Source organism: Alosa alosa, chromosome 6, assembly GCF_017589495.1.
Source record: "Alosa alosa isolate M-15738 ecotype Scorff River chromosome 6, AALO_Geno_1.1, whole genome shotgun sequence".
Classification (NCBI taxonomy): domain Eukaryota; kingdom Metazoa; phylum Chordata; class Actinopteri; order Clupeiformes; family Clupeidae; genus Alosa; species Alosa alosa.
Genome location: NC_063194.1, coordinates 8,665,005 through 8,678,286, shown reverse-complemented (window position 1 = coordinate 8,678,286; position 13,282 = coordinate 8,665,005). Strand labels below are relative to the sequence as shown.

The window sequence follows — 13,282 nt, the reverse complement described above, 5'->3', positions numbered from 1 at the left end:
GTAGACAGCCACCACAGGAAACCATAACCTATTTGGCTGCATGCTGCTTAATACAGCATGCCCAACGCAGACACGTCACACCATTGGCTGGTGTACAAAGAAAGAAGTAGCCTAACCTAGGCGTTGAGAGTTCTACTGCCCCACAACGTCTTGGGAGCAGAGCCAAAATTCAAATCATTTTGAGAACCACGGAGATCCACAGTGATAGCAAGTGGATTGCTGTTGTGCTCTGAACAGCCACTTGTTCCTCCAGGGTGCTCCACAGTTGGCTAGATGTTAACAGTCCCTCCACTGAGATGTAGGCAAATCAGGCCTTAGCAGTCTGAGCTAACGGAACGCTGTGTTTATAAGTCGTTGGAAGTCTAGACCCATTATCCTACCACAGTAACCACAGCAATCAGACAGTGAGAGTGCGGAGGGGAAATCTACAGTGCCGTTCCACTGGCACTGTCCGAGGTTTCCTGGCCTGAGTCTGTCCTTTTGTAGCACACTGAGTGTTTGTTGCAGTGCATATTAGTCTTTCAGCTGAGGCTTTTATCCGAAGCAGCTTAAGAATAAGATTGAATGCCGACTTTTTTTTTTTTTTAATCAGCTTGCGTTTGCGCTGATATGGGCCCATTTAGTTTGTTTGATCAAGGAAGCCGGGCTGAGGCTGTGCTAATGGATCTGTAGAAGTAGGCTAATGGGCACCGCAAACACTGATACACACACAAGAGACTGGGGATGCCTTTTAAACCCTCATTTTACTGTGTTGTTGAGTTGATTGTGTTCTGCACACTGGTCAATTAACTTGCCTTCAGGAGACACTAAATGTCATGCAATGGCCACCTTATGAGAGGTAAGACAATACAGACCATAAATGTGATTCATAAAAAGGTCAGTCTGCATTTGTTTATTTCCCTTTTTCAGCCTTCCATGTGCCATAGGTGGTGGTCTGGTTATGATGTTACTCAGTTGTCATTTATTAGGCATTTGTGAATGATTGTGTTGTCCTATTGGACCAACCTTAACCCGGTCAGCTTAGAGCAGTCATTGTGTGTGTGTGTGTGTGTGTGAGAGAGAGAATACATGGAGCCCACTAGGGCCTCCAGACAGCGTCTAAGCCCTCATGCTGTGAGTTCAGCGTCTCCCTCCCAGTCCAGCGGCTCATCTGGATTTGGGTTAGTCCACTCACTGCAGCTGGAGGTTAGTGGGCAGCTGCGGCAGGTCACTCGCTGCAGCTCTCATTAGGACACGCATATCGCATTAGAATGCGTTCCTCCTGGCCGCCACCTGCAAACAACAAGCTCTGTGTGCTGCTGTTGTGGCATTTTCATCCCCATTTCACTTCCTGACACACATAAACACTCAAATGAAAAGTTGAAGAAATGGGCCACACTCGGTTTTGCATCTCATCACTTAAAATCTGTTCACTGCTTGTTGCCCATCTTGTGCAAGATCGGAGTCCTGCAGCAGTTACCAACCTGCTTAGAGAGTACACTAGTTATAAATCACGCGTGTATGTGCGCGCGCGTGTGCGTGTGCTGAATTGTGGAGCGGTACAAGTGTTCAGATCTGTCTAGTCTCTCCAGGCCTGTTCCCCAGTGTGTGTGTTTGGGTGTGTGCTTTGTGTTTGGTGAGGGCTGTTCCCCCCTTCGCCACTCCTCCCACCAGTGAAGAGAGACTTGTATCCCAGCTCTGCACCCCTTCTCAGCTTCTGTTGATGGGCGCACTGGAACCAATTAGCTGTACAGAGAGGACTCCCGATGCTCGGACCGCCCAGATGAATCTCTCCTCTCCGTCTCTCCCCCTTTCACTTTGTGTGTGTGTTTGTGTGTGTGTGTGAGTGTGTGTCGTCTATTCTCTCTTATACACACTTTCTCTCTCTCTCGCTCTCTCAAGAGAACATGCTGTTAATAATCTCCTGCATCTTGTTTCTTGCATCAGTGATTTGCTGTTGTGCCAGAAGTGTAAAACAGCCACTGCTCCCACCACCCTCCTCACACACACACACACACACACACACACACACACACACACACACACACACACACACACACAGCGTGCACACACACACACACACACACACACACACACTAGAGGTGGAAGGAAAAAATCGATTGTGTAGTGTCGCAATATTTTTTGGCACAATATTATATTGATACAGTGGTTCTCAGTATTTCTTTATTTAATATTATGATGGCCTACATCTACCATCTACCCTAACATTGCTTCTGAGCCATACTGTATGGCAAAAGTATTCTCTTGCATCACAGTGGAAATTGTCAAGAGTCAAGAACAAAGTCACCACGCCAAGATGGTTGCTGTGTACAAAATGTAATGTATGGGAGAAATAAGTCACCGATTCTTCATTCGTGAAATGTTAAGAATCATAATGATCCAAATATTCTTGTGAGAAGATCATATCATCGTATCTGTGGCAATATCCAACCCTAATATACACACATACACACATGCACACACACGTTGCGTTGGTCTGTCTCCTATCAGCTTTGCCATCACCTCCCTGGTGGTTTCGGGGCTGTTTGCTCAACACCATGATTCATACTCGAGAGAGAGAGAGACAGAGAGAGAGAACCAGCATAGGATGTGTTCCTCAAAAACCACCAGCTGACTAATGCCACACAGCCCTGTGTGTGTGTTCTTTCTAGACACAGTTGCATGCCTCTGCATTCTCTCTCTCTCTCTCTCCCCCCTCTGTCTGCCTGCCTTCCTGTTTCCTGTGAGAGTCTTTTCTTTATTGCCCTCTATTTCTGTTGTTTTCCTCCTTGTCTTTCTTTCTGTATCTCTCTTTTTTTCTTACCTTTCCAGTCTTTCTCTCTCTCTTTCCCTCTCTTTCTCTGTCCCCCCCCCCTCTCTCTCTCTCTCTCTCTCTCTCTCTCTCTCTCTGTATCTCTCTTTTCTCTTACCTTTCCAGTCTTTCTCTCTTTCTCTCTTTCTCTCTCTCTCTCTCGGCCTGTGTCTCTCTCCACCTTCCACCCACCCCATCTCTGGCGCTCTATTGTGTTGGTTTTAACGGCTCCCTCTGCAGAGGTGTGGTTCAGGTTTCCCTTCCCCCGGCTCGGCCGCCGCACGATCCCAGCTCCAGTGACTCATAGCTGGGGGAAGTCTGCTGCCCGCTCCCCTAACACCCACACCCATGCCGGTGCTTCCTGGTGTGGCGCTGCAGATCCCCTGGCGATGATGTGCCTACTGACCTATTGTGTGTGTGTGTGTGTGTGTGTGGACGGACATACACATGCCTAAGGAAATGTCACTTCCACTCATGCTCAAGGGGGATGCACTGCTCTCTTTAAGAGCTTCCTGACTGACGGAGCGGGCAGCGTGGTGTGTTTGTGTGTATGTATATCTGGAATATGTTTGTGCACACGCACACGTTCGTGGAGCTCACTGACTTTTTTTTAAAATGGCTTCGTCTGGTTTAATCGTAGAGACCGAGCGAGTGAGAACGAGGTGGAGATGGAGAGAAGGGGGAGGGGAAAGAAAGGTGGAGGAGAAGAGACAGCGTGTGATGGAGAGAGAGAGAGAGAGAGGGAGAGAGACGGGGAAGGACAACCCCCGGAAAAGCTCATGGATATTTTATACACGCCAGGGGCCTGCAGTCTCGTGTTCCTGTGCTGTATTTGTGTGTCTGTGTGTGTCTGTGTGTGCCACCGTGGAGCTCAAGAGGAGTTTGCGTTGGTGTGTGTGTGTTATACTCCTTTTGTCCCCTTCCTGATGTGGTAACGTTAACCTGAGCGCTGCATTAGGGAGTGGTTTCTTGTTACTCATGTGTGGGTGTGCTCCCACACACGCACACACACACGCACACACACACACGCACACACACAGTCGTGTTTGAGGGAGTAGTGTGTGAGATGAGCATCAGAAGGGCTTGCCAGCCTTCAGGCTCAGCTTCATTTGGCCCTGTCATTCAGACAGGAACTGCCGGTCTGATAAGGTCGCACAGTGCAGCGTTACACTGACACTGAGATCATCCCCTTTAGCGTCTCGGGCCACTCGCATAATCACATCCTCTCGGGGGAATCTGCGGCCCGTGCTGCACACAGAAAACCACACAAAAGCACACATACATGTGCACGCATGAAAACACACAAACGCATGAAGGTACAATGAAACACCCAAAAACACACACACACACACACACAATTATGTACATTTGTATGCATGCACATACATCGCACATAGACACTCTTGCACATTTATCTGATACTGTCTGTAATGTTTCGTATGTATTTTATTGTCTTTTTAACTCCTGCCCAGGGACCACAGATGCAAATTAGCTAACTCTGGTATAGAACTAGTTCTGTACATGGTCCCTGTCAACTAAAATAATAAACTAAACTAAACATTTGCACACACACACACACACTAAAACAACTGGTAACACACATTCCTGAAGCAGGTATGAGCAGAGCAGTGGTGTCTGGCACCTAACCTACTGTTCTTCAACACACACATACACACACCTCAGCAGAACCCTGATCTAGGTTTACAGTCTGCGTTTTGCCACCGCTAGGGAAATAAAATGAGCAAATAAACATTTTTTTCCCCTCCGTCAGGACTATTTGTAACCTAAAAATAGCTCCAGCAGCACCCACGAGAGCCTGGCTTCCCCCGTACGCATGGGCTTCATACACGCAGGAGATGCTCGGTTAGTTGGATCCCCTCCAGAGCCCGAACCCTTGAATGGATTCCGCCCGGCACCAGCTGTCAGTTATGCTGTCAGTTAGCTGTCAATCACCGATCCCTCCAGCTGTGTCGGGAGTGTTTGGACCCCGCCCAGTCTGAGCACGCCTGCCCGTTACACTCTCGAGACGGGACTTTCGGCGCGTGGGCACGTTTGGGAAACGGGAGGTTTGTTGCGAGACGGGCTGGGGCTGAGTAAGCATCACGCTTGCCTCAGCTCCGTGGTCTGAGGAGAATCCAGAGAGTTGCTTCACACAAAGGCAGCTGCTGTAACCTCAAGGAATGTCTTTCATCAAGCCGATGAAGCATCGACGAGCTTGCAAACAGCATGACGCCACCAGCTGTCCTGTCACCTTTATTACCCGTTTCTGAAACACTGTGCCAAATTATTGCAACTGTTTCACAATTTAACTGGCTATAAAAAGATTTATTATCTGATTTATTGGCTGATTCTTAAAATGAAATGAAGAAGAGGTCATCCCTAGTCACATCTATCTATAGGAAGTAATACGCTAAAGTTTGTCGGCAGCACTTTTGATCCACCTGAAGGTCTTTGGATCTTTGCCTTATGTGTCGGTGATGTTACCATACCTCATGTTTTGCAAGAAAGTCATTTTGGTCAGTGAGAGAGGAGAAATGTGTTTTCGGTTAATTGCCTAGCCCCTATATACAAGCACACATGGCGGGGCGGGCACCCATCACATTCAGTTTTTAAAACAGTGTTTTTCTTCACCACCCAGTGCACTCTAATCCCCCCCTGCGCTGCTCTGCGGTGTGGTTGAGCGAGCGAGTGTTAAAAGGGTTAACGTGGCAGCGACGGCGGCTGCTGATGAGTGATTTGTGATAACACCATACCAGACTGTTTGGCCTCCGCTCAAAGGGCTTAGCACAGGAGAGCATGGGCCGGCCCCAGCCTCAGAAAACCCTCCAGGCCCCCCGGGCCAGAGTACGCTGCGTCGCGTCACCCCCAAAAACATTTCACACACACACACACACACACACAAAACCTCTGCTTGGATGTCTTGTTTCGCGTGTTTGTTGATTGCCGGCTCCAACAGTGCTGGGATGCACTCACTGACCGACCACCAGGCTGTTTGATTTTTTTTTTTTTTTTTTTTTGTTTTGATTTGTTTTTTTTTTTGTGCCATTTCAAAATAGTTATTTCTGTGTCAATTTGGTGGTGTTCACTGCCTTGTGTCACTCACATTCTCTGTCATTGCCGCTTGATGTATGATTGCAGTGGACGGACAGGAAACCCTTTTTTTTTTTTATGAAATAACAACCTTTCAATACCGTGCTGCTCCGTCTGTCCACGAAAGTCAGAGCGCAGGAATGTGCAGCCATCTGCTTGCCAGTACAGGAACTTCTTTTCCACTTCCTCTCTTTCTCTCCCTCCCTCCCTCCCTCTCTCGAGCTGCCGTGTTTCATGTGCTTGGCTGTTTCTCCATGCCAGGCCCGAGAGCGTTTTATGACCGACTCATTACACCGTCTGAGGCAACAGCCGCCCCACACACAGACGTGAATCACTAAAGTACAATTTGCTCTGTCTTCAGTCTTCCCCGAGATCATTAGGGCTGCTTTTAGAGACTGAAGTCTACTTCTGAGGCCTAACGTGCGCATCGAGCAAGCTCAGAAATCATGGATTTATACAGAAGAAAGAAGTATTCGCTTTACATAGATGAGAGCTGAGTACAACAACCATAACTGATACAGCAAAACGAGGACAGTTTGGATACCCCCCACACACACACACACACACACACACTTCCGTCTGCTCTGTGGTCTGTTTTCAGAGGACATAGATGCTTTGTATGCCAATTGGGTCAAAATGACCAAACCATTTAAGCCCTGACCGGCTCTTGACATGTCTGTCTGTCGGGCTTTTTTGGCCTGGTCGCTGTGCCTCAGATGATTGGCCCTAAAGTCCTCCTCTAATCCCCGAAACACGCCGAAAATCCCCAACTTTCATTGCAGGGTGCCCGATACAGTAGTCCCCAGAATAAAAACAGCACAAGGCTCATCTTGCCTTCTTGTACCTCTCGTGTCGTTCTCTCCTCACCCCACCCCCCCTAAGCTGCTGCTGCTTCTTATTCTGGCCTGTTGCCATGGCTACAGCTGTGCTGAGCTTCATCACAGGAAGCTAGTGACAGTCCCTTCCCTCGTGCGAGAGGATCGATGTATCAGAGGAGCTTGAGGAGGAGCATACGCCCCTGCTATCCTCTTCTCTCTCTCTCTTTTTCTCTCTCCTCTCTCTCTTCTATCTTTCCTATCGCTCTCTTCTCTCCTCTCTCTTCTCACAGCTGTGGTGTCCAGCGGTGCGGGCGTCCGTCACGTGAGGGCACCTTTGATCAGCGCCTCACTTGGCATGCAGCAGCTTGGCCCTGCAGTGGAAAGGCAGTTGGTTGCCTCAGCAACGCTTATTGGGCTTTGATGGACTGCTCGTGTCTAGGGGGAGAAATTCAGTGCAGGAGTCGTTGCCCCCTCATTTGTTCTCTCTCTCTCTGTCTTTCTCTCGTTTTTCTTTTATTTTTTCTTTTTCTTTTTTTTTGGTGGGTTGGGATCTTTCTCCTTTGCTACCTTTTCTTTTTTGTGTCCTTCTGGAATACTCGGAGTTTCTTTTGTGATTTTTTTTTTTTTTTTTGTTTGTTTTTTATTCTTTCTCGTTCTGTCTTTAGCTCTGTGTCTCTCCTCCCCCCTCCTCTGCTTTGCACTCCACACCTCTTCTTGCATTTGCACTTCATTTCTCTTTTCCTCTCTCTCTCTCTCTCTCTCTCTCTCTCTCTCTCTCTCTCTCTCTCTCTCTCTCTCTGTCCCCTCTGCCCTGCTCTCCATCTCTGTCCTGTCTGTTGGGGCTGGCAGACACCCACGCATGCCTGGACCGTTCTGCCTTAATGAGCTGTTCCCTTTTTCGTTGTGCCTCTGCTCCTGTACAGGCGCAGCACACACACACACACACACACACACACACACACGCACACGCGCACACACACACACACACGGAGACGGGAGTGCCTGGTGTCAGATTCGCCGCATCCGTCACACCACCTGAACGTCACGCACTGCGACTGCGTTACTCAAAAAAATCCTTCCTCTCACTCAGCGTAGTGCAATCACCCTGAAAGGAGAACGCCTCGGTTTAAATAGTAGAAGACCAGGTGACGTGTAGAGAGTATCATGAAGCTTCTTTCTGCATACAGCATTTACTCACTCACCATTTCTCTCATGTTTAGGCGGTGTTTAATAGTTTTTTTTAGCTGAGCGTTTTATAAACATTTTCCTAATTGAGGAGCCTAATTATCTGTGAAATGTTCTAGCCCAGCCTTGCTCTAGTGAAGCAATGCCTTTTTAAGCATTAATCATCTCATTTCCTTCTACATTCTGCCGATGTAAGCTACCATTTAGAATAACTCACCCCTTGGGGTGATCTAAAGGAGAGGCAGCTGAAGAGGCGGGCAGCGATGCTGTTTCTCCAACACCTCCATATGTAAATAGTGAGAACCATTGAGATGATAAAGATATCAGTGGTAGTACTCTAGGACTCCACACAATAGCACACACTCGCACCACTTCATTCACTGCAGGCTGTTCCTTTTGAGGCATCATTGTATCACAGATCTTGACATCGCACCTCTCTTTAATCAGAGTGATATTTCACCACTCCTTTCAGTAGGATCATATACACTATAGGTCTATCAGCCCTCTCACCTCTGTGATAATGGAAGAATTCTCACTATTTTCGGATTATATTGATCAGACAAAGACCGCTCTGTGGCAGGTCTGTAAAGGGCCTTGGGGAAGCGTTCCTCTCTGTCTGCACTAGGAGGGAGGAGTGGGTGGCGTGTAGGTTGTGTGTGTGTGTGTGTGTGTGCATAGCTGTGTTATCCTGTTTTATTGCAGTAGTAGCAAATTGCTGCCAATTTGCCTTTTCCGCCTCCCGAGGTCATGGAATGCCACAACTACAAGCTCATGGTGGCATTCATGTATTAGTCAAATCATCCCTGGCGAAGTCCACTGCGAAGACCTCTTCGGCCCCTGCTGTTCAACTCTCTCCCACACGGGTCAGGAATTCAGGAGGTCTGACCTGCTCTCCTCACTCACTCACCCAGGCATGGCACAGCCGCGCATCAATCACGTCACAGCCTCCACGACTCAATGCCAGATTGTTCTTTGTGTCCTTCTGACACACACACACACACACACACACACACACACACACACACAGTCAACAACAAACCCCCCCACCCATCTCCCTCATCTGGTCCGGCTAAGTGCAACAGCAAACACAAAGACTTTTATGTTCTTTTATTCGTTTGCACGCGCGGAGGAGAGGGAGAGTGAGAGAGAGAGAGAAATCCAGAGAGGAGCTGCTGTGGTATGAGGAAGTATTCGTTGTCCGACTGATTTATTCTGATGGGGCAACTCGGGGACAGCATGTATACACCTAATGTCCCCAATGGGCCGGGCTGTAGATCAAGGAGCCGATCCTGTCAGTGATTGTGATTGGAGCCAAGCTCAGATTTGGCAGCGCCAGGCCTGTGGCTCTGTCTCTCTGACTAACTCTCTGCTCCCTCCGACTGCAGAGCGCTGGGACGATAATGTCGGAATGGTAGCTGTACCTATAATCAGATTCTGCTCATGCCTTATCTTGCCTTGGATTGATACATCGGGATTGAAATATTGGCGAGGTGTTTGTGATGTGATGCTCAATTGGCCAAGCCTGTGCGGAATGGAATGACCTGATTGTGTTATGATTTGATTTTGTGTCAGCCACTGATCAATGTTTCTGTCTTCTCTTTTGCAGTGTTATGTGCCAAGAATCTAGCAAAGAAAGACTTCTTCCGTGAGTACATTTTCTCTCCATATCCCCCCCCGATGATAATAAACTGAATAATTTATTACCTTAGTGTATTAAAGATGTGTATTTGAGTTAATCTGACAGTGTCTCAACAAGTTTGTGTGCATAAGCCTCTTAAATTGATTTTGTCAGAGGAGTCCAGCCTGAGGTAGCAACACAATTGAAACATTGAAAAAAAAATCTTTCTTTCTTTCTTTCCAAAATGGAAACCCAGTGCAGCGACTCTCATTCCTCTGCATCAAATCTATTAGCCCAGTGAAATTCAGAGTAACGAGCACATTTCTCTCTCTCGTCCTCCCTACTAGCCTCCCACTCAAGGCTGTCTTTTTAAATCCCCCCTCCCTTACACAGGGAGTGAGTATCACTCATTGAGAAGCCTCCGATGCCATTGAGCTTCCACCCACAGGCTGTCTATTAATAAGCATACTCTGAGGTGATAAGGTTGGCACCGTACCCCCCCCCCCCCCTTTCATTAACACACACACACACACACACACACAGCTTAGTAGCAGACTGTCCAGGCTACCCACAGCGGGTGCTTGCGCCCACCACCCCCCCATCCCCGCCACAAACACTTTCTTCCAACGCATGACCCACATATGCAGATTACCCTCGATATGCGACTACATCTGCGGCCTACATCCACAAATGCCCCTTTAGATCCGGGGCAGTGCAGTGGGCATCCACATGACGCGCTCACACGTCGTGCACTGGAGAACATGTGAGTCGGGCGATGAGGAGAGGCGTGAGGTTTAGTGAGCCGTGCGCCAAGACTTCAGGGAGCTGCCAGGGGTTGTGTGGACCGGCCAGGAGGAGTGATTTTCTAATGAGACAGACTGAAAATGATGAAGACATGATGCCAGCTTTTTCTGCTTCAGCCCCCATCTCTTTTTTTTCTCTTACACACACATACACCTTATTCACTCACTCACACTTTGAGACACACACACACACTCTTGCTTTTGCTCGCTCACTTTCTCTATCTCTGTCGCTGTCTCTCTCTCTCTCTCTCTCTCTCTCTCTCTCTCTCTCTCTCTCTCTCTCTTATACCCTCACTTTTATTCTCTCCTTCTCACTCTTTTTAGTCTCCCTCAGTTTCCCGTGAGCACTCACTATTGATGGCGGTTGAGATTCCTTCTGATAGACCATTACAGGGTACGGGAGCTTCTCACTGTAGACTTCGTCCCATCCTTGAAACTTCCAACTTTAGAAACAAATCTTACATACAACCGCGCTGAGATCGAATCACTTTTCAGAAACTTTTTTTAGACAAGAAGGGGAGTTGGTGGTGGGCAAGGCTGGCGAGTTTTGATGTCACTTTGGCAAGGGTTGTAACATTGAACCCTCTGTCCTGTGCACAGGATAAAAATAAAAAAAATAAAAAGAGTTGACGTGACATTGTATCTTTTCATCCTCTGTTGTTTTTTCTTGTCTTTCTGCGACACAATTCAGGCTCATGTGTTTCTGTCACAGGGTTACCTGACCCTTTCGCCAAAGTCGTTGTCGATGGCTCAGGTCAATGCCACTCCACAGACACAGTCAAGAGCACACTGGACCCCAAGTGGAACCAGCATTATGACCTGTGAGTCCAAAACCACCACCACTGTGACACTACAGTACACATGCATCCATATACCCATCCAAGCACATGCCCATGTGTGTCAGTCAGACCCAAACAATCAAACAATGAGCACTGATTCTACATACAGTATGCACACACGTTATCCCTACCAATATACACAGGTGTGTGTCAGAGATGAAAAGGTTCACATTATGGTTCCTAAAGCAACGCAAGCTTACGTCATTCCACACTAACTACGCAGAGGTAATGATGTAGCACACAGTCTTCATAAAACTAGACTTATCTCTATTTCACCTGTTTATTTGGCCAAGTCAAGAACAAACATGCCAATGTTTCGGCCACCTGGTCTACATCAGAGGATGCTGATCTGCTCTGGGTAGTTAGTGTGGAATCTATGCAATTTTGGTTTAGCACCACACTCCAAGACTGGCATCCTTCAACAACAACTTGTTTTATATCCCACCAACACTTTTGGCACACTAAATTCACTCACATATCAAATGTTGCTGAATTTCTCTTGTCATGCTAGTTGCCTGAGTACAGTAGTTGTTTGCTAATAGCTGAAACTAATTTGGTTAAACGGGTGGCTGACACAGAATGATTACAGCAATAATGTCACGTATCATCATTCCCTTAATTATGTTTTTACAAACTCTTATTGCACCTCCTGTTCTGTTAGGTACATTGGGAAGACGGACTCTATCACCATCAGTGTGTGGAACCACAAGAAGATCCACAAGAAACAGGGCGCCGGCTTCCTGGGCTGTGTGAGGCTGCTGTCCAACGCTATCAGCCGACTCAAAGACACTGGCTGTGAGTCTGCATTACTGCCAAACTGAGTCACAGTATTAGCTCTAAAAGTATCAGTTGCTAGGTATCAATGTTGCATCATTTCATTGTTAATGTTTTTAAAAGCAAAGATGCTGTCAGCTTCACCTTACTAAATAAACATTTGAATTTAGTTTTTTGGAAGCTGTTATCCATCAAAACCAGAATCTCAAACATTTGAAAGACCCCTGATATGTTAACTGACAACAGGCAACAGTGGTGCATTTAGCCAGTGGTAGTCTCATGCTGGGTTCCAGACAAACTCAATTTTTCGACTTCCTAGTGGACAGAAAATACAATGGCACACATCCATCTAAAGTATTTAAAGTTAGAGGTGGGAAATGTCATGTTTGAAATATCCAACTTCTGAATTGTCTGGAATACAACGTCAGTCCTGCCCCTGGAACCCTGTGACCAGCATATCTTTGGCCCACCCCTGCCTGCTCCAAGCACACCTGAGGGCTTTACTACAAAGCAAGGTCACTCACTGGCTTACCAAGCTTATTGCAGGAGTATTTATTCAGGAATATCTCAAAACAGTGCGTCACTTTTAAAACAATAGATGCTCAATGCAGTGTTTGTTCAGAGATCGGTGGTTACTCCCAAAGTTACCTGGATAAGCCATTAACCTCGCTTTGTAGGACACCCATCTGATTAACGTCAGTGTGATAAAGATTTTGACTAACTAAATCAAGTGTGGCTAATCACGATTTAATGAGTTCAGACAGAACAATGGAAAACATGTGGTGTAGAATAAATCACTGATTTTAAGGTTTCCTATTCGCAGGCCCAGCTTTTCCTCAATCATAACACTAAGTAATGTATGATTCATCAAAATGTCTATAGAATACCCTACAACTCCTAATTTCCATGGCCGTGACATTGTTAGACCCATAGTATGAAAGCTGAGCCCTCTTAGTGCATATTGAGCTCATTGAACACACTAAACATGACTGTGTTCGATTTCCTCTATTCTAGAAATTTCACCCACATTTGTTTTTGTTTGGATAATGCGCCCAGAGCCCGTGTGCCCGTTAGACGTTATTGATTGACCTCCCACAAGCACAAACCGCAGCCATCTATCTGGCTGGCTCTCAGTGGCGAGACTTTTTTGACCTCGGCTCCGCGGTCACTTTCTTCTGGTCTGAACACACTCTCCCTCTGCTCCCATAACCCACAGACCAGCGTTTGGACCTATGCAAACTCAACCCCTCAGACAGCGATGCAGTGCGTGGACAAATAGTTGGTAAGTGTCGTCTTCCTGCAAAACAAGACGCCATATCCATCATGCAGTGCAGTGAAGCTGAACGCTCGGTTTCTCTGCAGTA

The 13,282-nt window shown here is 47.1% G+C and overlaps 1 protein-coding gene across 10 annotated transcripts in view; it reads left to right on the top strand.

Annotated features, from left to right (window-relative positions):
• The window catches only part of smurf1 (SMAD specific E3 ubiquitin protein ligase 1), a 35,978-nt gene that overhangs the window by 8,799 nt on the left and 13,897 nt on the right, over window positions 1-13,282 (top strand). For 7 of the 10 annotated variants that reach the window (XR_007193701.1, XM_048245597.1, XM_048245592.1 and 4 more), the window contains exons 2-5: window positions 9,491-9,529; window positions 10,997-11,126; window positions 11,806-11,939; window positions 13,135-13,200. Coding sequence is in view for 9 of the 10 variants with exons in the window: in XM_048245597.1 (XP_048101554.1) it covers window positions 9,491-9,529; window positions 10,997-11,126; window positions 11,806-11,939; window positions 13,135-13,200 (369 nt within the window). In the remaining variant the exon portion in view is untranslated. The remainder of the gene's footprint in view (window positions 1-9,490; window positions 9,530-10,996; window positions 11,127-11,805; window positions 11,940-13,134; window positions 13,201-13,282) is intronic. The other 3 variants (XM_048245596.1, XM_048245594.1, XM_048245593.1) reach the window with 1 other exon arrangement.